This window comes from Myxine glutinosa, chromosome 5, assembly GCF_964187855.1.
Source record: "Myxine glutinosa chromosome 5, kmMyxGlut1.1, whole genome shotgun sequence".
NCBI lineage: Eukaryota > Metazoa > Chordata > Myxini > Myxiniformes > Myxinidae > Myxine > Myxine glutinosa.
In genome coordinates this window covers 37696456-37720863 of record NC_136265.1, presented here as the reverse complement: position 1 = coordinate 37720863, position 24408 = coordinate 37696456, and the positions used below count along the sequence as shown (strand labels likewise).

At 42.0% G+C, this 24408-nt stretch overlaps 1 protein-coding gene across 1 annotated transcript in view; it reads left to right on the top strand.

The window, feature by feature from the left end:
• Positions 1 to 675: 675 nt before the first annotated feature.
• The window catches only part of LOC137427680 (transmembrane protease serine 3), an 82461-nt gene continuing 58728 nt past the window's right edge, over positions 676 to 24408 (top strand). Inside the window, exons 1-6 of the mRNA XM_068117327.2 lie at positions 676 to 923; positions 14318 to 14804; positions 14982 to 15074; positions 20226 to 20294; positions 20476 to 20605; positions 23291 to 23413. Coding sequence (XP_067973428.2) covers positions 906 to 923; positions 14318 to 14804; positions 14982 to 15074; positions 20226 to 20294; positions 20476 to 20605; positions 23291 to 23413 — 920 coding nt within the window. The 5' untranslated portion in view covers positions 676 to 905. The remainder of the gene's footprint in view (positions 924 to 14317; positions 14805 to 14981; positions 15075 to 20225; positions 20295 to 20475; positions 20606 to 23290; positions 23414 to 24408) is intronic.

The window sequence follows — 24408 nt, the reverse complement described above, 5'->3', positions numbered from 1 at the left end:
TAAGGAAATAAGCTATTTAAAAAGATATATCGTGGCCTGTCTGTAGGTTCATGGAATTAACGAGGGGGACGTCTTTCGATCTTATTTACTCTACGAGGGCCAGTTAAAACACAGCAAACCAGTTCTCGCATTCTTTACACTTTCCAAATTCGTTACAATATATATATACATATGGTGATGACATCATCAGTGAAGTGGTATTCCAGCTATAATTGACTGAATTGAAATCCTTATCCAAAATTTTGAAACCTCATACATCTGATCTATGACCCGATGTCTGTGAAGAATTAAATTTACGACGTTAATTAAATCAACCCATGCCAAGAAAGTTTGTGGTGTAATTGGTTGCGGCCTAATGTCAATGTCGCTGGCTTAAGACTCAAGTCGGCTTGGTGTTGGCTTAACGGTAAAGAACAAGTCGATGAGATTTTGGTTCAGGTCCGAATCCGGATCCGGTCTATCAGTGGGATAGAAAATGTAAAACTACTGTTCAGCCTGGCGGAGGTGTGCTCTCCCTACCGAGTACTGCTCTAGTTACATTATAAATGTCTCGCACTCTTCGATATCTATCTGAAACGACACAACCGGTTCACACGTGAAAGCACCTCCGACGGAAGGTGAAGGGGAAGGGCCGAGCGAGGCTGCGTCAACACGTGCACGTCGTCACGTGATCGGCGCGATGACGTCATCCAGGTGACACCTATCTCCAGAGACGCAGGCCCTTCTCTCGTGTTACAGCCGCCTCTTTCTGCGCTTATTTATCCCTTTCTCCCTCGGGTTCGCCCTACTTTTGTTTCCATTCAGTTAAGACGGTCGCAAAACTTGAAGAACTTTGAAAGGGAGAGGAAGAATACGAGGAAGAAGAGGAGGGGGAGGTGGTTCAGACATCGGAGAGTGAGTGGAGTATGCAAGACCATAAGCCGGTGAGAGACGAAGTCGCTTCACTCGGTCCCAACTCTTCAATGAAGTTCATTCACAAGTTCAAAAGTTTACTCGAGTTTGCGAACTTTAAGTTGTCGCTGTTTCAGTTAATACTTTAATGATTTTTAAATGTTGTGAATGAATGATTTTATGAGAGATTGCCTTGATATGTCGTCGTCCACTTAATGGAGGTTTTTTTTATCGAGGTGTTTGTTCCATGGAGGAATCGAACCCATTGGAACTGAACACACGTGTTCTTTGTTATCAGGTGGGGTTCGTATACAGGTAGGTGTTTATGGTTTCGCTGCAGTGTAAAGTACTTTACCCCAACTGGCAGGAGCAGGTGTCTCAGATTACAGGGAACGCGATTGGTAACCTAGTCGGTACAAGGATTGGCTCTGATGAGTGATGGCAACGAGGCTTGATGCAGGTAATAATACACGTGACGCCATCAAATGTCACAATAACGCACGATGGATGGATAGGTAATCAAAACGATGTTTAAGAATCTATGTCTGAGTCCCATCCAAAGGCTTTAAAGAAACTGGTAGGCGCTGCTTCCCCACTTGACGTTTTGCATTTAAAAGGATGGAGCACAGACAAACAACCATAGGTGGGCAACCAATGCGCAGGCTTGATAGGCCTAATATGGCGGCCTCCCTTGTGTGGAGATTTCCAGCACAGGTACAGTACATTCGTGCTCTTTTGAGTTAAGTTGTTATTCGAAGAGGTGTCCTTTGCCCCCTCCTTCCTCCAAACAGGTGATTCCCTTGGCCTTCCAAATATTTTATGGGAGGGTTTCATTTCATCACAAGGGCAAGGGTTTTCACTTCCACAAAAGTGATGCAGAAAAGCGTCATGTTTTGGCTTTTTTTTTAATGCACAGGTGTTAAGGGTCATGGAGGAGCAGTAAGACCGGGGGCGATGGTGAGACAAACTGATGCACCACGGTAAACCGAAAGGAATGGTGATTGTCGAAAGGTCAAAAACAGGTTCATGACTGTTGTCTTCAAGTTAATTTCGGTGATATTTGTTAGTGGTTGGAGTTATTTCTACCCTGCAGGTGTAAGAAGCGAAGCCTTGGCTAAGCTTTCCAAGCACAGGTGTGCTTTAGACCATGCAGAGGTACTCCGAAGTAAACACAACACGGTGAAAATGATGCTAATGTGAATATATTTAAATGAGGTATCATTCAACGGAGGGCAAGTGATTCTGGAGTATTGTGTAAGAGAGGGCGTAAGGACCACACACACCGACGGTGAACTTGTGGACGGACAAGAGTGTTGGGGTTAGTTGGCCTGGAAAAGATGGACATGTCCAGCAGTGAGATGTCGTGCAGGACAAGCTGGACTAGGAGGGACTATTCCAGGAAGGAGATAAATGGGGGATGAAGGAGCTAATATTGTTTCGTGTGCAGCCTGTGGCTGCTGCTTGCATCATTGCTGGGAGCGCAGCAGTGCCACTGATGTAGTGCCCCTTGGTTGCAGTAAGCTGGTACTCATTTTACCAACCTAGGATGGATGACAGGCTGAGTCAACCCACCTGGTGTTGTTAATGGTACGACAGGGGTCTGAACCAAAGACCCTGAGGTCTTATGGCAACCCCCTTAGCTGTGAAGCAGGAGTAATGGTGAATGAGGATTTTGGATTTGAGGAGGGTAAGCTTTTGTTGTTGTTGTTGTCGTTGTTTCTTTGGTGTTATTTCTCAAGACTTTGGGTGATGCACTCCTGCAAAGTTTTGGATTCTTGGTGAACTACCAGATCTCTAAAGCACATCCACCCACGTCCTCTGCCATTAGGGTGCACATTAGTGCTCATGCCATGCCTGGGTGTACATTACACGACTGGCATGATATGTATAACTCGAACAGCACTCTGTGGAGCGCATGCCTCCACCAGGCTGAACAGTTTACGTTTTCTATCCCACTGATGGGTCGGATCTGGATTCGGACCTGAACCAAAATCCAATCGGCTTGTTCTTGTCACTTAACCAACTCGTCCACCATATTTTGTCACAAGTCGTCCACAACTTTTTGAGATATCCTGTTTGTAGACAGACATACAGACAAACAGATGGGTGATACCTAACCTCCATCAACCTTCGGTGGTGGAAGGTAATGAGTGATGACATTGGCACACAGTACGTGATGATCAGCTTGGTCTCCGAGAGAACGAGCTTAATGTGGGAAAACAAAAGCGACAAGTTGCGAAAGTGGGCTGATCGTCAATAACGAAACAGTTGTTATGTGTCAAAGTCCATAGAGCAAATTGTAAGCAGTGCAGTGAAGAAGTGAAAAAAAAAAACCCCCAAAAAGCAAACCTCCATTTACAGTTGTCAGGTGAGTCACTTAGATATCGAGTTGAGCATTGTAATGGGTGATGGGGGGAGGAGGTCGGGTTCAGTCACATAAAATGGAAGGAATGTCAAACGTCTTACTCGGAAAAACAAAGTTTCCAAGGCAGCAGGACATCTTGCTTTTAGCGTTTGACAGTTCGACATAGACAAGGAGGTCTGTGTTTGCAATATTATCAGTACGACCAGAAAAGACTGGTGATTCAGAGGAAGTGTAGTGAATCATCGCGTGCGCCATCCTTCGGATGCAAGGAAGTTGGGGGACCCGTGTTTTAGCTTAATTTTTTTTGGTAAACAAAGTCGAGGCTCATGTAAGAGCTAACATATTAAACACAAAAAACATAAACGGACATATAAAACACAATATGGGAAGCAGGAGACAAGAGGGGGAGAGAGAGGGAAGCACACAAGCACAACAACAGTAGAGAACAGGGATGTTGGTAGATCTATGGAAGGGAGCGGGGCACATTGTATAAAACAAATGGACACTACTAGGAATGTCAGGAAATAAGTTAGAGATTGAAAGAGGTGGATTAATGGGGGTAGAAAAGATCAAGGTTTTGGATGGGGAAAGATGAGAGATGGTGGTGAACAGCTGTTTTAAAGACCTGGAGGGAGGAGAGGGATTGATGAGAGTGAGGGAGTTTGGTCCAGAGCCGAGAGAAAAGACGAATGAAGGAGTGAAGGTGAGCAGAGCGTCTTGATTTTGTTAGTTTCACCAGAAGAGGGTTACTGGCAGATGTTGTGCGACCTGTAGGAATATTTGGGGGACAGAGCACAGACAGAGCTGGGGGAGCAAGGCCGGAGAGGAGTCGGTAGAACACAGAAAGACCACCAACCTGCCTGCGGTGAGAGAGTGAAAGGCCCTCAAAATCAGCTTGATTGCGGGAGATTCCAATGATTCTGAATGCTCTGGTTTCAACAGCGTGAAGCCGAGCTAGGTGTGAGTCAGGACCACCAGCCCAGGGGGGAGAGCAGTATTCCATCAAACCATGGATGAAAGCTTTGTTTGTGGTGAGGAGCTCAGAAGTGCCAAGGAAGGACTTCACATGATGGAGGATGCACAGATGGCGGCTGTCTTTGGAGGCCAGCTTGGAATTGTGTTTTTCCCAGGAAAGATCGTGGCAGATAGTGAGACCCACAAGCTTGATTGACAGAACTTCTTGGAGAGAATGGTTGAGAAAGTCTCGCCTCGCACGCTTAATTTCTGTGAGCTTCAATCAAACGTCAAACTCCTGGCCAGTAGGTTGCTGAAAGACTTTGGTCACGCTAATATATAAGCTGTCGACCCCAACTTGGTGGGATGGGACGTTGTTTGAGATACAGAGACGTAGACGTAGACGTAGACGTAGACATAGACATAGACATAGACATAGATAGACTGAGAGACTGAACAAGCAGTCATTTTAAAGCAAAATAATCTGAAGCCGATTAAACATTTTTGTGGGAATATCGGGTACAGATCCTGAATTTTAGGCTGGCAAATCACATCAATTTATATTGCTGAGAAAGCATAATTTTGGCCGAGTGTAGCGAAGATTTTTAAAAAACATTTGGGGGGGGGGGGGGGGGTGTTTATTTTTGTCATAAATTGAAGATTAGTTGATCTCGAGACATTAAATATAGACATAGAACGTACAAATACATTTGAAAAGTAGTACTCTTGGGAACATTTATTTGCTCAGAAGTCAACATTTCTTTTAATTGGGGTTTCCTTTAATCAAACACCTGTAATGTGGTTATCGTATCACTCCACCTAGTTTGGCAGAATGCTTTGAATTTAGACTTCCCAATATGTTCATGCTCGTTCCTTTTGGAGTTCACGTCTCTGATTGCTTCCCCAAGTCATCTGCTTCTTTTTGAGGAGCGTTTCAAGAAGATGCCGAGTTGCTTCAATGTATCCAGCATTACGTGAATGTCTTTCACCTGGCGGCCTTTACAGAGCACGATATTATGATTGTGACTGCAACAATAATGGTAAATCGCTCTTGGGAGTGTTCAGTGAACCTTGCTGTGCAACCATTGTATTTTCCTGACGTATTTGCAGCACATTCCATGGTCCTGGATCGACAAAGCTGAAGGTCGGCTTTCATCCCCGTCTGTCTGTCTGCCTGTCTGTGAGGAGGATATCTCAAAGTTATGGTATGGACATAATCGGACGAAACTTGGTGGTCAGGTGTTTTGTGAGGAGGATTAATTGATTTGACTTTGGTGAAGATCTGGATCCGGATCCGAGAATTCTTTAATTAACTCCGCCACCTGAAGTTGACAGAAGTTATGTTTTCATCCTCGTCTGTCTGTTTGTCTGTGAGCAGGATATCTCAAAAAGTTATGGACCGATTCGGACAAAACTTTGTGGACAGGTTGGGTGTTTGACATGCAGTAATTGTTTCGACTTTGGTGGAGATCTAAATCCCGTCTGGATCTAGATACAAGAATTGTTTAATTTTGTTTTTTAAATTGATTAACTGCAATTTAGAAAAAAGTTAAATTGGGTGGTGTATAAGGGTGTCGTCCCGGACTGCTTCTGGACTACTTCAATGGCGCTAAACTTTCAGATATATATATATATATATATATATATATATATATATATATATATATATATATATATATATATATATATATATATATATATGTATATATATGTATATATATGTATATGTATATATATGTATATATATGTATATGTATATATATGTATATATATGTATATGTATATATATGTATATATATGTATATATATATATATGTATATATATGTATATATATGTATATATATGTATATGTATATATATGTATATATATGTATATATATATATATGTATATATATGTATATATATATGTATATATATATATATGTATATATATATATATATTGTTGCGAATATGGAATTTGGCCTCCATATCCGCTTGTAAATATTCCCCTATTTCCCCAATACTCCCCAACTATCCCCAATCCCCCATTCCCTAGTCCCATTGTCTGTAAACAACACTCTGTAGAACCGACCTTCCCCTTTTTCCCCCATTAAATGTCGTGCCCAGGTCCACCACATCTCACGTAGACAACTTTCGGACATCTTGCTAGTTATTCTTAGTCTATGTCAGTTAAGGACTCGTTTCCATTAATTCTGACTCTTCGTTGCACCAGAATGTGATTATATGGCACCAGTAGTGAGTTTAGGACCTTCCCATACCTCTTCCCATCTTCTTCCCCAAACAACAACAACAACTACAACAACAGAGGGGCACGGCGCTGCGCGGGGGAGTGTGCGTCCTCACACCGGCTCGGTTAGCCGCCATTGACGATGCGCTCCGACGGGGTTACCACGAAGGGGCTCCTTGTCAGCCCCTCGTCAAGGGCGGAGCCGGTAACCCCCCCCCGCACGCACCCAATGAGAAGCAACGTGCCGATTCCATCTGGGGCGGAGCTAACGAGCCGAGGGCGTGTCACTCCCCGCCGGATATACGCGGCGACTTGCCGGACGTGACGTCAGATGCGCCTGAACTACGGAGAGCAGAGGAAGCCACCGCCACCCCCAGCGCGACGATACCTCCCCGCATCTTTGGACCGGACCGAACCGGGTCGATTCTGCCCTGAGCCCAGGTGCACCTGGAGCCATCGATTCTGCCTTTCCTTGCCATCAATCCCCGTGTGAGTCAGCCTTTTGTCCCGTTTATCTGTCGTCTGTTGGGGTTAATATAAGTGTGTCTAAGTGCCTGTCTTTCTATGATGTCCCTCTTGTAGTTGTAATCTAACCTTCCGCCCTAATATAACCTCCTCCGGAGGTCTTGAGAACTGAACCCTTGGTGTCGTGTCATTTGAAACCCAGCCGTAGTGTCCTTTTCCTCAATTGATCTAGCGTAGCGCGACTCGGCAACGTTCGAGTATAATCGGGTAACTTGTGCAGGCGTGGTCATACCAAACCGCTCGGTGAACCAACATCCACAACCGCGTCTGTAACAATATATATATATATATATATATGTATATATATATATATGTATATGTATATATATATATATATGTATATGTATATATATATATATATATATATATATGTATATATATATATATGTATATGTATATATATATATATATGTATATGTATATATATATATATATATATATATATATATATATATATATATATATATATATATATATATATATATATATATATATATATATGTATATATATATATATACAGGGTGATTGAAAAGTAACTCCCTATTTTAAAATATTTAGAAATTATTTATTTATTGTAATATTTTTCTCAAAGTTTTAGTGTTTGTTCCTTAATGCATGAGAATTTAATCTGTGTTGGTTTTTTTTCAGATTATGTTTTGTTTGAAATTCGGAAGCCCTACAAACATGGCTGGACGTCTTACCCTGCAGGAGGGTGCCCAGCTAGCGGCACGTTACGAAGTTTGGAAATCCGTTGTTCAAGTGCAAAGATGGTGGAGGACCATAAAAGGAGCACATGCTCAAGTTGAGGCAAAGACGATCAAGAATTGTCATGCAAAACTCATGGCTACAGGATCTGTATCTGATACTCGAAGAAGTGGTCGACCTTCCAAATCCAGTGACCCGGAGACAGTGCAAGCAGTTCAAGAAATGTTTACACATAGCCCAAGAAAGTCAATTCGACAAGCAGCAAGGGAAAGTGGGCTCTCCTTTCACACAGTACGAACTGTGCTCAAAAAGGAGCTTAAATGGCATGCTTGGAAGCCGCACTACTGTCAAGCACTCTCTGCTGAAGACTGACATTCGCATGGAGTTTGGGGAGGTGATGCTGGCTTGGTATGAAGATTGGTCTGATCTCTTTAAAAATATCCTCTGGTCTGATGAAGTGGTATTTCACATTGGTGGGTTTGTGAACCGTCACAACTGCTATTACTGGGCAGGAGAAGATCTGCGTTATTTCTGAAAAAACGCAATATCGGCCCAAGGTAATGGTGTGGTGTGGAATGACTTCGGAAAGGATTGTAGGTCCCTTCATTCTTCGCGATACCATGAATGCCAAAAGGTACCTCACCATGCTGCAATACGAAATCTGGCCAATTATCAGTGCTTCGGAGAACGTTGAAGATTTGATTTTCATGCAAGATGGCGCTCCTCCACATTTTGCTATTGTTGTTCGTGAATGGCTGAATGCCCACTTCCCTGGGAGATGGATGGGTCGTCGTGGTCCGTATGAGTGGCCAGCCAGGAGCCCTGACTTAACACCATGTGACTTTTTTCTTTGGGGTTGGGTAAAAGAGCAAGTCTACTGTACCAAACCAACGACTTTGGAAGAACTTGAAGGGCGAATACGAGAAGTTATGTCTTCCATCCCACAAGAGTTCCTGGTGAAATCAGTTGACGCGGTTCCCGGGCGGCTTGAGAAGCTGGTGGCGAATTCTGGTGGCCATATCGAATATTAAATAAAACGTCATGCTATACGCTTTCTTCTTATATCCATTTCTTGTAAAAATTATAGTTAAGAAATAAATTATAAGTATTTTAAAATAGGGAGGTACTTTTCAATCACCCTGTATATATGTATATATATATATATATGTGTATATATATATATATGTATATATATATACAACAACAACAACAACATGCATTTTAAGGCCATTTTCCCTGCTAGAGCGGGGGTTAGCCTTGCGGTCCCCATGACAATCTTCTCCATTTTGCCCTATTTTCTGCATCTCTCCTTGTTAACCCCCTTGCCCGCATTTCTTCTTCCACCATCTTTAGCCAAGTCTTTCTCGGTCTTCCCTGTCCTCTACTTCCTTCTACATCAATTTCCATCACTCTTCTCAACCAGTCACTTTCATCCTTCCTCAACACATGACCAAACCATCTCAGCCTGTTCCTCTTCACAGCATCAATCACAGGCAATATTACCATCATCTTTCGCAATTCATCATTTGTCTTCCTCTCTCTCTCAACGATACTCTGCATATCCATCGAACCATTCGCATTTCCACCCTTTCCAGCCTTCGTTGCTGTTCTACGTTCATTACCCATGTCTCGCTCCCATAAATCATAACACTTCTCACACATGCAGCATACACCTTTCCCTTCAGCTTCAGCGACACTCTCCTCCTCATCAGCATGCCACTCAGTTCCCGAAACTTCTTCCATGCACATCTCACTCGAGCAACCGTTGCCGAGTCTGATCCACCTTCTCCATTCAGCATGTCTCCGAGGTAGCAAAATGTTTTCACACCTTCCAGCTTCACGCCGTCTCCAAGATCCAACTCAACATTTCCTCCATCTGCAGCTCCCTCTGTGCACACCTTACATTTGAATGTAGCTGCCACACTGGTAAATGACCCTCTCAGACCACTACATTTTTAATGAACCCACTCAGCGCACATTGTACATTGAATGGAGTTCACTCCGACACCCTTCCTGCACACAGCACACGGCCACTTGCCAGTTCTTTCCACCTCACCACATGCTTTACCACTTGCCATCACCTTCGTCTTTCCGATATTCACCTTCAGACCTTTTGTCTCCATACATTCCTTCCACTTGTTCATCTTTTCCTTCAGTCCATCCATACTTTCCGCAATCAACACCAGATCATCTGCATACAACAACTCCCACGGTAAACCCTCCTTTACGTTCTGAGCCAGCACCTCCATCACAGCTACAAATAGTAGTGGACTTAGTACCGACCCCTGATGCACTCCCACCTTCACCTCAAACTCACCACTGTTCCCGTCCTTCGTCCTTACAGCTGTGCGCGCTCTTTTGTACATTGCCATCACTACTCTGATCAACCATTCCTCCACTCCTAACTTCCTCAATGCCCATGTCATTACTTTGCGTGGAACCCTATCGAATGCTTTCTCCAGATCAGCAAACCCAAAAAACAACTTCTTCCTCTTCTCCATGTACTTCTCCTGCAACTGCCTCACAATGAAAAGCGCATCTGTCGTTCCTCTTCCTGGCATAAATCCAAACTGCATTTCGTCGATCTTCACTTTCTTCCTTATCCTCCTCTCCAACACCCTTTCCAATACCTTCATTCCATGCTCCAATAACTTTATCGCTCGGTACGAGCCACACTCCAGAGGGTCACCTTTCCCCTTGTATAGAGGGACGAGGGTACTCAGTTCCCAATCCACTGGAATGCGGCCTTCTTTCACCACCAGATTACAGATCTCTGTCATTCACTTCACACCCCAACTTCCTGCTGCCTTCAACATATCTCCCACAACTCCCGTCGGCCCTCCCGCTTTTCCACTCTTCATTGCTGTTATCGCTTCCTCAACTTCCTTCTCAGTTATCTTCTCTGCCGGTCCTAAAACTGGGTTACTCTCTATGTTGCCATCCCATTCATTCTCTGTATTCAACAGCATTTCCATATATCTTTTCCATCTTCCTTTAATTCCATCTGGGTCGACAACGATTTGTCCCACTTCATCCTTCAAGCAACTCACCCCCATCACGTCACACCTCTCTTTCGCTATGTGCTTTGCAATCCTGAATACTGCTTTCTGACCCTCTTCTGAATCCAAGCGTTCTCCGAACATTTTCCTACATGCCTCCTGCGCCTTTGCTACCTCTTTCTTTGCAGCCTTCCTGGCTGCCTTATAACTTTCATGCTCTGCTGTTTCTGCTCCCGTACCCTTCGCCTTCTGCCACTCCTTGAACTTCTTCCTCTTCTCGTCAATCCTCTTTCCAACTTCATCATCCCACCACCATGTTTCCGAGTGCCTCGGTGGTCCTTTTGTCCATCCACATACCTCACCAACGGCTCCCAACAGACTAGCTTTCATTGACATCCAACCACTTTCAAGCTCAACCACATCATCCTCTACCCTACTCAGCCTCTCTTTTAATGCCTCCCTTACTGTCACCTCTTTCAACCTCCACACCTTCATTCTTGGTTGGTACTTCACCCGCCGAGCTCTCCTCGCACCTTTCATTTTTATGTCGCAGACAACCAAGTGGTGCTGTGAAACAGCCTCCTCCCCCGGGATCACCTTTGTGTCCCGGAGGTGCCCCCTATCTCGCCTCCGCACCATCAGGTAGTCAACGGTTGTCGTCGACCCACCTGACGTGTATGTAAGAAGCTTATTATCCTCTTTCTGGAACTGAGTATTACAAATCAACAAATCCGCTCCATCAGCAAACTCCAAAATCCTTTCACCTTCTCCATTTCTCACACCATATCCGTAACCCTCATGAACTCCCTCAAAACCTCAAAACCAAAACCATATATATATATATTTAAACCATCGTTGCAATCATTATTTTATTAAAATTGAAGTAACACTGTGTGGGGTACTGTGTTCCATGAACTCCATAGTTTTTATATGTAAACGTCAAAATAAAAACTTTCAATTTTTAATTGAATTGATGTTAAAACATGAAATGATGGCGCTTTGGGCAATTGAGCATCACATGTTAGGTGCCCCCCACCACTTCCTTTGCGGGGATGGAGCTTGGCTTGCACTTGTTCTGAAGTCGATGTTCTGCAGGGAATCAAAACTATTGTGCTGAAATATTTATTTTCCATATGAAGAATGGAATTGATGTACATATGAGAACGGCACTCGTAGAGCGCATGGTCTCACCTTACACGCTGATTATTATGAACGAAAATAGCATCGTTAACTGAACATGCTCCCGTTATGGCTCGCTGCTATTATGGGCCATATATCATCCATGAACCCTGTAATGTCACATAGTTTCTTGGCATAGGTTTTGTATGTCATAAATTTAATTGTTCCCTCACATCGGGTCACAGGTCAGATAGAGTGCCTATAGAAAGTCTACACCCCCTTTCAAAATTTTCACCTTTTGTTGCCTTATGTCCTGGAATTAAAATGCATTAAATCAGACTTTTTCCACCTTTATTTACACATCGTAACCCACAACTTCCAAGTGAAAAACAAACTCTACAAACTTTACAACAATGATGAAAAATAGAAAACTAGAATATCTGAGTTAGCAATAAAATATCTGAGTTTGGGCAAGCGGTTGCAGAGAAAACCATTTTCAGAGGGAAAATAAATAGCCACGTTCACTGTAATAGTCTCGCTTCCCATCTGGGGCGAGACTAACTAGGAAGCATCTGAAAATGCAAAGTCCGTCGGTGTCCGCCTTGTATTCAGACTTCTTCTTCCATATGCTAAACATGATGAAAACCAAAAAAATACTTTATTAGGATGCTGGCTTGGCATCCTAGGATCCTGAGCCTGAATCCCGGTCGATCGTTGAATTAACGCCCAGGGGTTGACTCAGCCTGTCATCTTTCCGAGGGCGGCAAATTGAGTACCAGCTCGCTGGTAATTGGGGTACTGCAAAAAAATGATGCAACCAGCAACTACAGGCTGCATACAAAACAACAACAACATCAAATATGTAAACCCTGCTCAAATTTCAAGTCAATCGGATGAAAATTGATGATCTTATGCAACCTTGACCTTTGACCATTCCATCTAAAAAACTACCGGCTTATAGCTTTTGATCGGTCAACTAATTCAGTGACCCAATATGTAAATTCATAAAATTTCAGGTGAATCGGATGAAAATTGATGGTTTTATGTGACGCTGACCTTTGACCTATTGATCAAATTATTGATTTATCTTCTCCATATTCTCATAATGAAGCTTTCCTGAAAATTCGATGACAAAGCTGACATGGTAAAAAAGTTTCATGACACGGACAGACAAATGGGGACAGACAGACACACATGAGTGATTGCAAAAGCCCGGTATCTTGCTGTGTGGCCGGGGGAGGGGGGTGGGGGGTGGGGGGGGGGGGGGGCTCAACCTAACAGTGCTCAATTGCCACTGAATTTCACCGAGTGTAACGAGTAGTTGGGGAATGCTGTACAACTTTAAACAAGGAAATGAGGAGGCCATTGGCCCATTGCACTTCTGAGTTAATTTTTGCCACGGCTTTAAAGAACGATCCTCTTCATTTTTTTTACTAAAGTACAACCCGATCCTGATTGGGTGATCCAACCAATTGGGAAACAGAAGGGAGTGTGGTAAGAGAAATATGGTATCCATGGTGAAAATATATTTTAGATTAACATGGTACAGATATACCTTGAGTTTGCATTTGGCAAAAACGTGGGAACATGGGATTTTTGTCTTTTTAATACAAGTTACACTATCCTACCAAAAGTTATGGAACACAACTTTTATATCCTGAAAATTTCCCACCCATGCATTTGATTGGCCTAACGACGAACATCCATGTAAATAGGCGGAGAACAATGTCATGACACGGTTTCATTGCAAAATGTCACAGATTGAGGCAACAGAGTTTTCATGAGGAATGATCATCAGCTGACCAGGAGTGGGCTAACTCCATAACGACAAAGTGTCTTGGCGATCCCCAAATCGACATGTGGAGAACGTCGTGTTGATATATAAAGCCATAATCGATACAAACCTGGCCCATCAATCTGGACGACATTTGAAAAATAATTTCAAGATGGAGTACAATGCCGCGATGGACTATAAATGTGAACAGATGAGATTCGTTCATGACGTCATCATTAGGATGTTATTTTTCGGTTTGACAACAAAAAAAATACAAAATTTGGACCAACTGGTGTGTGCAATATGCAATAAATGTTGAAGAATCCCACATCCAACTATAAATAAATAAATAAGTAGAGGCGCATGGTAGAGTGAAGGGTTTAGCCTGTTATTGCATGTGGGTAGTCTTTACAAGATGTTGAGTGATTGCCCACCAATGCTTAAATGTTTGGACTTGTCAACAAAATTGTGTCCCATGACTACTTTTAGGAAGTGTGTGTATTTTGTTAATATCAATCTTTGTCTGTGTTCATATCTGATCAAAGCAAGCATTTAATTTTTCTCTGCAGTGCTGGGTGTATGTATGTCATATGCAAAAGCTATAACATGCTATTTATTGTTGCAGTAAATTTGTAATTTTCCTGTTTTCTTTGTGGGATTATTGTGGAATGAGCTTGCTACCAGGTGGAAGGGTGTTTCCTGTGGACATTAGAGATGCCAGTTTCTCTCTAATTTTGCATTACCTTTTCCTCAGGCTTCCTATGAGAACGTGGCCTACGACATGGATTTAGACGGAGGAGAAAATTTGAACGGGCATGGAAGGGATAGGCATCGGGAAAGAAATGGGGACCGTGACAGGGAAAGAAATGGGGACAAGGACAGGTACCGGGAAAGAAATGGGGACAGGAGCAGGGATGGGGACAGGGACAGGGACAGGGACAGGGACAGGGACAGGTACCGGGAAAGAAATGGTGACAGGGACAGGTACCGGGAAAGAAATGGGGAGAGGGATAGGTACCGGGAAAGAAATGGTGACAGGGACCGGGAAAGAAGAGCTGTGGAAGACAGGGAGAATGGCAGGAGGAGAGAGACAGATAAGGAGAATATGATGAGGGAGCGTGATAGGGAGATGGCGATGATGAGATCAAAGCAGTTAGAAAAAGAGAGGCACGAGAGACCAAATCCATCTGCTCCCCCAGTAAATCTTGGTTCTGTTCCAGAAGATAAAGTACAAGGCACAGGTGAGGATGGCCTTTTGTTTATTTTGTTTGCAGTTTCCTTCAATTCTCATTGTCATATGTATGTTTTTGGAGTTGTGATTATAACTCGTCCATCGAGTTATGATAAGCAGTGGTCCTGGTTTGGCTGAACCTTTTTCATTTTCTATCTTCTCACCTCCTATCCCACCCACCCCTCAGGCTGCTGTTCTGGAAAACGTGCTTGCATAATTGTAGGAGTTTTGGCTGTACTCGTCATTGTCGTTGGAGCTCTTATTGGTCTTGTTGTCTGGTGTAAGTCTCATCTCTGCACTGGGAACATAATATATTTACAACTAGTGGATACACCCATCAAGGATGGAAGATTGGGTTGATCGACTCATTCTGGAGGGGGTGACCTGTGTACATCATGACATGAAAGCTTACAACATCAACAGGAATTCCTTGACTTAATGACTTTGGAAGTGCCGGCCACTCACAGGTGGTAACATGAATGTTTTGTGAAAAGTATTATTTTGACTAGGCCAAGCTGAATCAATGTTGTGATTAAGTCGAGACTGCAGTGCACGATTTGCAAGGCGTTAATTAGGCCAACAAAATTTGGTGGGGAAAGAGAGAAAGATATATACAGTCACATGAAAAAGTAAGTGCACCCCATGTAAAGTTTTGACTTTTTCAACATATTTCAACGTACAGCTATTTGATCTTAATTTCAACAATATTGATAGATAAAGGTGATATAATACAACAATATCATGAAACATTTACATTTTGTAGTCCATTGTATAATGTAAATAAACATAAATGCAAATTTCGCATGTGGAAAAAGTAAGTACACGCTTGGCTCTAATAGATGGTATTGCCCCCTTTGGCAGAAACAACCTCAAGTAGGCATTTCTTATAACTGTCTACGAGTCTCTGACATCGACTGGGAGAATTTTTTGTCCACTCCTCCATGCAGAATTCTTTCAGCTGTGCGATGTCTGAGGAGTTTCTTGCATGCACAGGTCGTTTCAAATCCCCCCACAACATCTCGATGGGATTTAGATCCGGGCTTTGACTTGGCCATTCCAGAACCCTCCATTTCTTTCTTTTCAGCCATTCCTTGGTGGATTTACTGGTATGTTTAGGGTCATTGTCGTGTTGCAAGGTCCACCTTCGGTTGAGCTTCAACTTTCCGACAGATGGCCTCACATTATCCTCAAGCACCCTCTGGTACAATGAAGAATTCATAGTGGATTCTATGATGGTGATCTGCCCAGGCCCTGATGCAGCAAAGCTGCCCCAAACCATAATATTTCCACCACCATGCTTTACAGTTGGTATCAGGTTCTTGTGGTCAAATGCTGTCTTTGGTTTTTGCCAAACATGTCTTCTGGTACTGTGGCCAAATAGCTCCACCTTTGACTCATCTGTCCAGAGCACATTGTTCCAGAAGTGCTGGTCTTTGCCTAGGTGTTCATTGGCAAACTTTAGTCTTGCCCTGATGTTCTTTCTGGACAGCAAAGGTTTCCTCCTGGCACACCTCCCATGTAGATCAAATTTGTGCAGCCCCTTTCTAATGGTAGACTCGTGCACTTTGACATCAACAGTGGCAAGAGCTACCTGTAGGTCCCGTGATGACATTCTGGGGTTCTTCGAGACTTCTTTCAGCATCTTGCGGTCTGCTCTCGGGCTGAACTTGCTGGGGCGGCCTGGCCTGAACAAGTTGGTAGTTTGGAATCTTCTCCACTTGTAGATGATCTTCCAGACGGACAGTCGAATGATTGATTTCAAATTTTTTGGAGATCTTTTTAAATCCTTTCCCAGACTCGCCGGCATCTGTAACCTTCTTTCTGAAGGCCTCAGAGAGCTCTTTTGATCTAAGCATGGTGACGCTGCACACTTCAACAACAAAGAGCAAACCAAACTAAATGTCTGAGGTTAAAATAAGACAGGTTCCTCCAAGGTCCTCTCTAACGATGTTCTAATCATTTGCACCTGAGCTGGTGCACCTGATTCTAATTTTAGGTATTTGAAGTAGTGATGAATGTAGGGGTGTACTTACTTTTTCCACATGCGAAATTTGCATTCATGTTTATTTAAATTATACAATGGACTACAAAATGTAAATGGTTCATGATATTTGTTATATTATATCACCTTTATCTATCAATATTGTTGAAATGAAGTAGCTGTATGTTGAAATGTGTTGAAAAAGTCAAAACTTTACATGGGGTGTACTTGCTTTTTCACGTGACTGTATATATACACTACCGGTCAAAAGTTTGAGAACACCTCAATTTTTACAGTTTTTATTGAAATTTATGCAGTTTAATGTCCATTGAATAACCTGAAATGGTACAAGGGTAAGCAGTAAACGGCACGAGGTTAAAAAAAAAGTTTAGGTTAGCAAAAACGGGAAAATAATGTAAATTACACAGCTATATTGTATTGTAAGCCAAATGCTTCAGCAGTCTTATGCCACCATCACAATGGATATAAAGTCAGGGCCCAGTTTCTTAAAGCAATGGCCTTTAGTAACAGAAACAACTCGATGGTATTCATAGAATACTTATCCTGCGCACTCAACTTGGTGCGAGCCAACTCTTCTGTTTTTGATCGGTTTTTTTTTTTCTTTGATCCAATATGGCCAACAGACCACGTGAGCGATGACATCATAAATTTATATTCTCTAATATAATTGTTGTGTTGATCACCCTCAAGAAATTTCAAACTGATCAGACTAAGCGTTGTCCCTGTTGAATTATGTCGTCATAATTAAGGCACCAATGACTTCATCGTTAACAACACCCACCTATTCCCCATGCGGAGTTCTTTACAATGAGCCACGTTTCAATTTTTTTTTCATGGAGCTGTTTCGGAGATAGAGGTGCAACGTTTTTCAGTTTTTCAAAAATGGCGCCTGTACATCATGATCTATGACGTCATAATTATCATTAAAATATTCTACAGGAGGAGGTGTTCCTATGGTGAAACTTTCGTGTCCATCGGACCAACAGTTGCAGAATCTTTTTTTTTTCTTCTTCATACTGATCAGATCAAGCGTTGTACTTGTCGAATTACGACATCATAATGAAGGCACCGATGAGATCGTCATAAACATATGTTATTTCCCATGCAAAGTACTTGACAATTAACCTTTTTAATTTCCAAGATGGCGTCCATAGCACGTGACCTATGACATAATAATTATGAATAAAAAAAATTGTACAAGCAGAGGCGCTCCTATGGTAAAATTGCATGTCAATTGGACGGACCAACAGTTGCCGAGGAAATGAATTTTTAAAATGCAGACACACACATACCACACTTATGTACGCAACCGAATGCCTAACCCTGATTTTTGCATCACAGGCACGGTAAAATTGCAAATATTTACAATGGCAGGCAAACAGGTATTTACAAGGAGAGAAAACAGATTAAATGGCATATAAGTACACCAATTACAGCACGTATACATTCCCCCTTACCCCCTATGTGGCAGACATGCCCTCGGAACCTTATCTATGACTAACACAAGAAGATGAAATGTTCCTGAAACAGCCCTTGGGGCACTTGTGGAGAGAATCGGCTTGCGTGCCTCTGGTTTTGGCACAAACCTTTGTTACAGGTGCTCATGAAGTGGTTTTTTGGGGGAAAGGCTGCGAGGATATTGCATTCGTGTGAAAGGAAAATATGTGGCAGGCGCTTTGCAGAAAGGAATGTGGAATGACGAAAAATGATATTTGGGATTTTTAGCAAAACAATAGCGATGTAGATTTTGCAACATGGACTTTAGACAGTTAAACGAAACAATATAACCATGAAATAACTGCTTTAACTAGGATCTCTTTCAGACCTCTCAAAACCACAACCATATACATATGTATCGACTGACTGACAGTGCGTGCCACCTAAGGGCACCTTTCGTGACTGAACTGTGTCCATAATGTCTTGTCCTTGACTTCACCTTACAGCGTCGCTCACTTGGCATCGTAAAATGCCGCATCGTAAAAAGACGTGTGAGAATGTTAAAAAAAGTGGATGTGTACATTTTTAAGTGTACGTGTACATAATAACCTGTAAAATAATTAAACCAGCACTCGGTAGAGAGCACATACCTGTATTCGGACATGAAGCAAAAACGAATCGCCCTTGTTATTCCGTTACTGCTTCCCGGGCACTCGCTGCGAACAATAGGAGCACAACGGCCTGATGAATAGAGGGTCTTCCTTCCAATGCGGGGACAAATCCATGTCGGCTATTACAAGCACCACTGGTGGCGTAAAAACACAATTAAAGAAATGAACAGGATTATAATTAATTAAATTTATATATGTGGGAAAATTACATGCCCAGCCCAGGGATCAAACCCAGGTCCTCTGGAGAACCGTACCAGTGCTCTGCCATCTGAGCTATCTGGGCGACCCTGGCTGAGCATGCAATGTTCCCACACATATGATTGCCACTCTCTTTCCATCACTGCTTCCAGGACACTCGCTGCCAACCATAGGAGCACCAATGGCCTGCTCACGAGAGGGTCTTCCTCCAATCGGAGGACAAATCCATTTCCACTATTACAAACACCACTGTGTTTACAAACTTATTACTATAACAAATTACAATTACAAACATATTACAAACATCACAGTATTACAAACACCAGGGTCGCCCAGATAGCTCAGATGGCAGAGCACTGGTATGGTTTACCAGAGGACCAAGGTTTGATGTTCGATTCCTGGTCTGGGTGTGTAATTTTCCCACACACACACACACACACATATATATATATATATATATATATATATATATATATATATATATATATATATATATATCTATGTATATATATATATATCTATGTATATATATATATATATATATATATATATATATATATATATATATATATATATATATATATATATATATATATATATACAGTATATATATATATATACAGTATATATATATATATACAGTATATATATATATATATATACAGTATATATATATATATACAGTATATATATATATATATACAGTATACTGTATATATATATATACAGTATATATATATATATACAGTATACTGTATATATATATATACAGTATATATATATATATATACAGTATATACACATGATATCGTGCTTTCCCTGGGTTGACCAGAAAACTCATATGGAGCATAGTCTCTTTTGATCTGTCTAGTCTGGGTTCAAGTATCGTGACAGCTATATAAACTGTCATACTGGTGCTTTGCAGGCAGCAATGTGTGCCATTCTTCGGAACGTTGTTAGGCCGGGTGTCATAGTCACCGGTAGATGTTTCACATGAGTACGCAACAGTTGGCCAGCACCATGGCAAGCCTCCAAATTGCTTTCATGATCATGGCTGGGAAAGGTTATTGAAATTATTTTGTTCTTTGTTTTGCTCCCAATGTTTTACCCCATGACCAAACAGTTGTGTTGCCAAGTTGTGAGAAGGCCAAGTGCGATGGGACGAAATGTGAAGATGATGAAATTGATTGTGGTAATTTGATAATCTCCCACACCACGTGTTTTGACATGGTTTTTGTCTGTTTTTATCTGCAATCCCTTATTGTCATTATAATCCCCCCCAACCCCCCCCCCCCCCAACTTCATAAACTCTTCTCCTTCACCCACCTCTTCCTCACTCTTCTCAAGGTTTCTGTTTGATTGTCTTTCACCAGCTCGGCCCTATGGGAATGATGATTTTGTCAAGGTGTACAGAGCCGATATCGATGACTACGCTTTCGTTTGTGCAGAAAACTGGAGGACTCAAGATACGAGTTTTGTCTGTCAATTGCTTGGATATACCAGGTGTGATCTACTTATGTGGAATTAGGTTGATATGGTGATTGATTAAGGATGAATGGCAAATCCACAAATAGGAAGTCATTAGTTAAAGGATGAATGGCAATTTGGGTGGTTGATATTGACACCAAGAAAAACTATTAAATTAAATTAAAATCACTTTTATATTTTCTCTCTATTTTCGAATTGTTTGGTCTTGGAGTTTGCTTCATTGGTCACACGATATTGTACTCTGGTACTCCCAATCCCACAACTTTGTTACACTCAGTCATGTGACTCCGTTGCTCTCAATCACACGAATCCATTACTCCCATTCCCACAATTCTGTCACTGCCAATCACACGACTCTGTTACTCCCAATCACATGAGTCCGTTAATCCCAATCCCATGACTGTTATTCCCAATCCCATGACTGTTATTCCCAATCCCATGACTGTTATTCCCAATCCCATGACTCCATTACTCCCAATCACATGATTGTTACTCCCATTCACTTGACTCTGGTACTCCCATTCACTTGACTCTGGTACTCCCATTCACTTGACTCTGGTGCTCCCATTCACTTGACTCTGGTACTCCCATTCACTTGACTCTGGTACTCCCATTCACTTGACTCTGGTACTCCCATTCACTTGACTCTGGTACTCCCATTCACTTGACTCTGGTACTCCCAATCCCACAACTTTGTTACTCCCAATCTCAGGACTGTTACTCCCAATCCTACGACTCTGTTACTCTCAATCACACTACTCCATTACTCCCAAAAACACAACTCACTTGTACCCAATCCCACATCTCAGTTACTCCTCATCTCACAACTCCGTTACTCCCAATCACATGATTGTTACTCCCATTCACTTGACTCTGGTACTCCCAATCCCATAACTTTGTTACTCCCAATTTCACGATTCGGTTGCTCTCAATCACTCTAGCCCATTACTCCCAATCATTTGACTCTGTTACTCCCATTAATGTGACTGTTACTCCAATCCCACAACTCTGATACTTACAATGTTATTCTTCTCATGAGTACTCAAATTCTGCCTATAACGAGCAGTAACAACCATGTGTGAGCAAGCTGAAAAAAGTTTATAATTGATAAAAGAAACAAATGCAGAAAATTTTGAAATTAACACCTTACTGACAGATCCTCTCCCTGTACAGAGGATGACATATAGTCTTACAAATGAACTGTTGCTCACAACCAGACATCTAAAAGTAAATGGAATTTACTCAGAGTTCAAGTCTGATATGCTTTTATAGGAGCAAAGTGTACGTTAAACTTTGTTTTTAAAAAACAAACAAATTTATGCCTCTTGCGGTAATTTTTTTCATCAGATGCAATGATCATAACAAACTGGTTAATAATATTGATTTGTTGTTAAATAAATGCCAATTTGCACTGTCAATAAACAATAACAATCCTGTAACTATAATTGTGGCTAATAATCGAATTATATTTGCATTGGCCCTAAATCCGCATGGAACTTCGATGCATGAGGAGGCCATTTGGTCCACCATGCTGGCACTCTGTAAAAACCACATTAGTTCAACCTGTAAAGTTTGGCGTCACACCAAAGACTTAAAAATTGGTACGTGCTATTTCCTTGCTTGACGCTTGGCATTTAAAAGGATAGGGCATGGAAAAACAATGCTGCGAGGGCAATGGCAAACCGCCCAGTAATAGTACATCCCTCGCCAAGAAACTGCTTCGGCAGCACCAACGAATTATAACGTTTATGGAACATCAATTAAAAAAAAAAAAAAAAAAAAAATGATGGAACATCAATATCAAATGAAATTTATATGCTCAGTTTCATTGCAATGGGTGTTGTTGGGGAGAGGGGGTAGGAAGAGTGTGGAAAAAGAAGACCAATAGTAGTCAAAGTCAGGAGGATGAGGGGGAGGAGGAGTTGAAGTGTGGAGGATGGGAAGGAGGAGGATGAGGAGTTGAAGTGTGAAGGAGGAGGAGGAGGAGGGGGGAGGAGGAGTTGCAGTGTGGAGGAGGAGGAGGAGGAGAAGGAGGAGAGAGGAGGAGGAGGAGGAGGAGGAGGAGGAGGAGAAGGAGGAGGAGGAGGAGGAGGAGGAGAAGATGGCGGAGAAGATGGCGGAGAAGATGGCGGAGAAGATGGCAGAGATGGCGGCGGCGGAGTTGGAGGAGTTAAAGTGTGGAGGAAGAGGAGTTGGAGTATTATTGAGGAGGGGGAGGAGGAGAACACCGCATGTGCCCTGCAGGTTTCTGCTGGGCGCACACGGTCCACCAACAACCCACTACTGGTGAAACTCCCCAAATCCACTCCTTCAGGCTTCGCTGTACCATATTCTGTTTTTGTTATATAAAATGCAGCAATTCATTTTTTTCCACAAATTGATTTACTGGGACACACTGTACACCTGAAAATTATTTTTGGGACATACTAAAACCATATTTTGCCTTTCTGGACCACAATGTATAGTTTTTGTGATGCAAAACACCAAGTGGGATATCTTCTAAAGGAATAAAAAAAACAAAAAGGGTGTTTAAACACACCCAGTTTTCATCCATGCAATCCCTTGGGGTTTGATAAGTCTGGGGCCGCTAGGTTTCATGGTTTTGAAGTTACGGAGGAGAATAACTGACCGACTAATGGAAACATGCTCTCTTTTATTATCATTATACCCGGTGCATATATATCTCCCTCTCGTATGCAGTCAAAGGGAGGAACAACAGGAAGGCACCAAGCTTGCACCTTCAGGCAGCAGTTCGTTTGTGGCCGTTAATTTGAGCACAATTGGGACTGACGGCGCCAACTCACAACTCTATTTTCAGAAAGTGTAAGTTTCACTTCCTCTTCCTTATGTCGAATTGTGTTCTTCTATTACCAACATCTTGTTCATCCTACGGCATGAATTGTGAATATTTTCATCAAAAACCTTTGTGGTATATCAATTCAGCTTGACCCGAAGGTTGACGGAGGTTATGTCTCTCTGTCTGTGAGCAGGATATCTCAAAAGGTTATGGATGGATTCGGATGAAATTTGGTGGACAGGTTGGATGTATGACAAGCACAAATTGATTAGATTCTGGTGACTCTGGATCTAAATACGCGATTTTAAAAGTGAATCTTTATCATTGATAAGAGTTTGGGCAAAAAACATATGTAGCACGATATCTCAAAAAGTTGTGGATGGATTCGGACAAAACTTGGTGGACAGTTTAGTGTAGCAGCATAGCAAACCTGTTGTGCATTTTGTGATACAAGCACCAAATTTGGCACAAATGTACATTAATATGTTGCGAACATTTTCAGATATTGGGCCACTTGAAATTCCGTAATTTTTTTTTTCAAATTTTTTCAAATTTCGTAATTTCAAATTTTTCGGGTGACACGGTCACAATTTCGGTCTTTGAGGCCGGCCGATATAGTGGGGCGGCTTAGCCCAAATATTCAAAAGAATTGTGCATTTTGTGATACAAGCACCAAATTTGGCACAAATGTACATTAATATGTTGCGAACATTGTGTGGTCAGCAATGAAGACGAGAGTCTGAATTACATGTATGCAAAAGACCTTGTGAACCAGTGAAGCAAATACACGGGTAAGCATGAATTAAATCTAGGGCATGATATAATTTCCATGATGTTTACCTCTACACTCAATGGTGGAAGGAGGTAATGTTTTGATCCCAGCTTGTCTGTATGTCTGTTTGTCTGTTAGTCCACAAAATCCCAGACAAAACTTGTAGTAGTGGTAGTTGTAGTGGTAGTGGTGATAACAGAAATTGTTATATAGAACTGAACTTATATTATTATTATATGCAGAAAATAA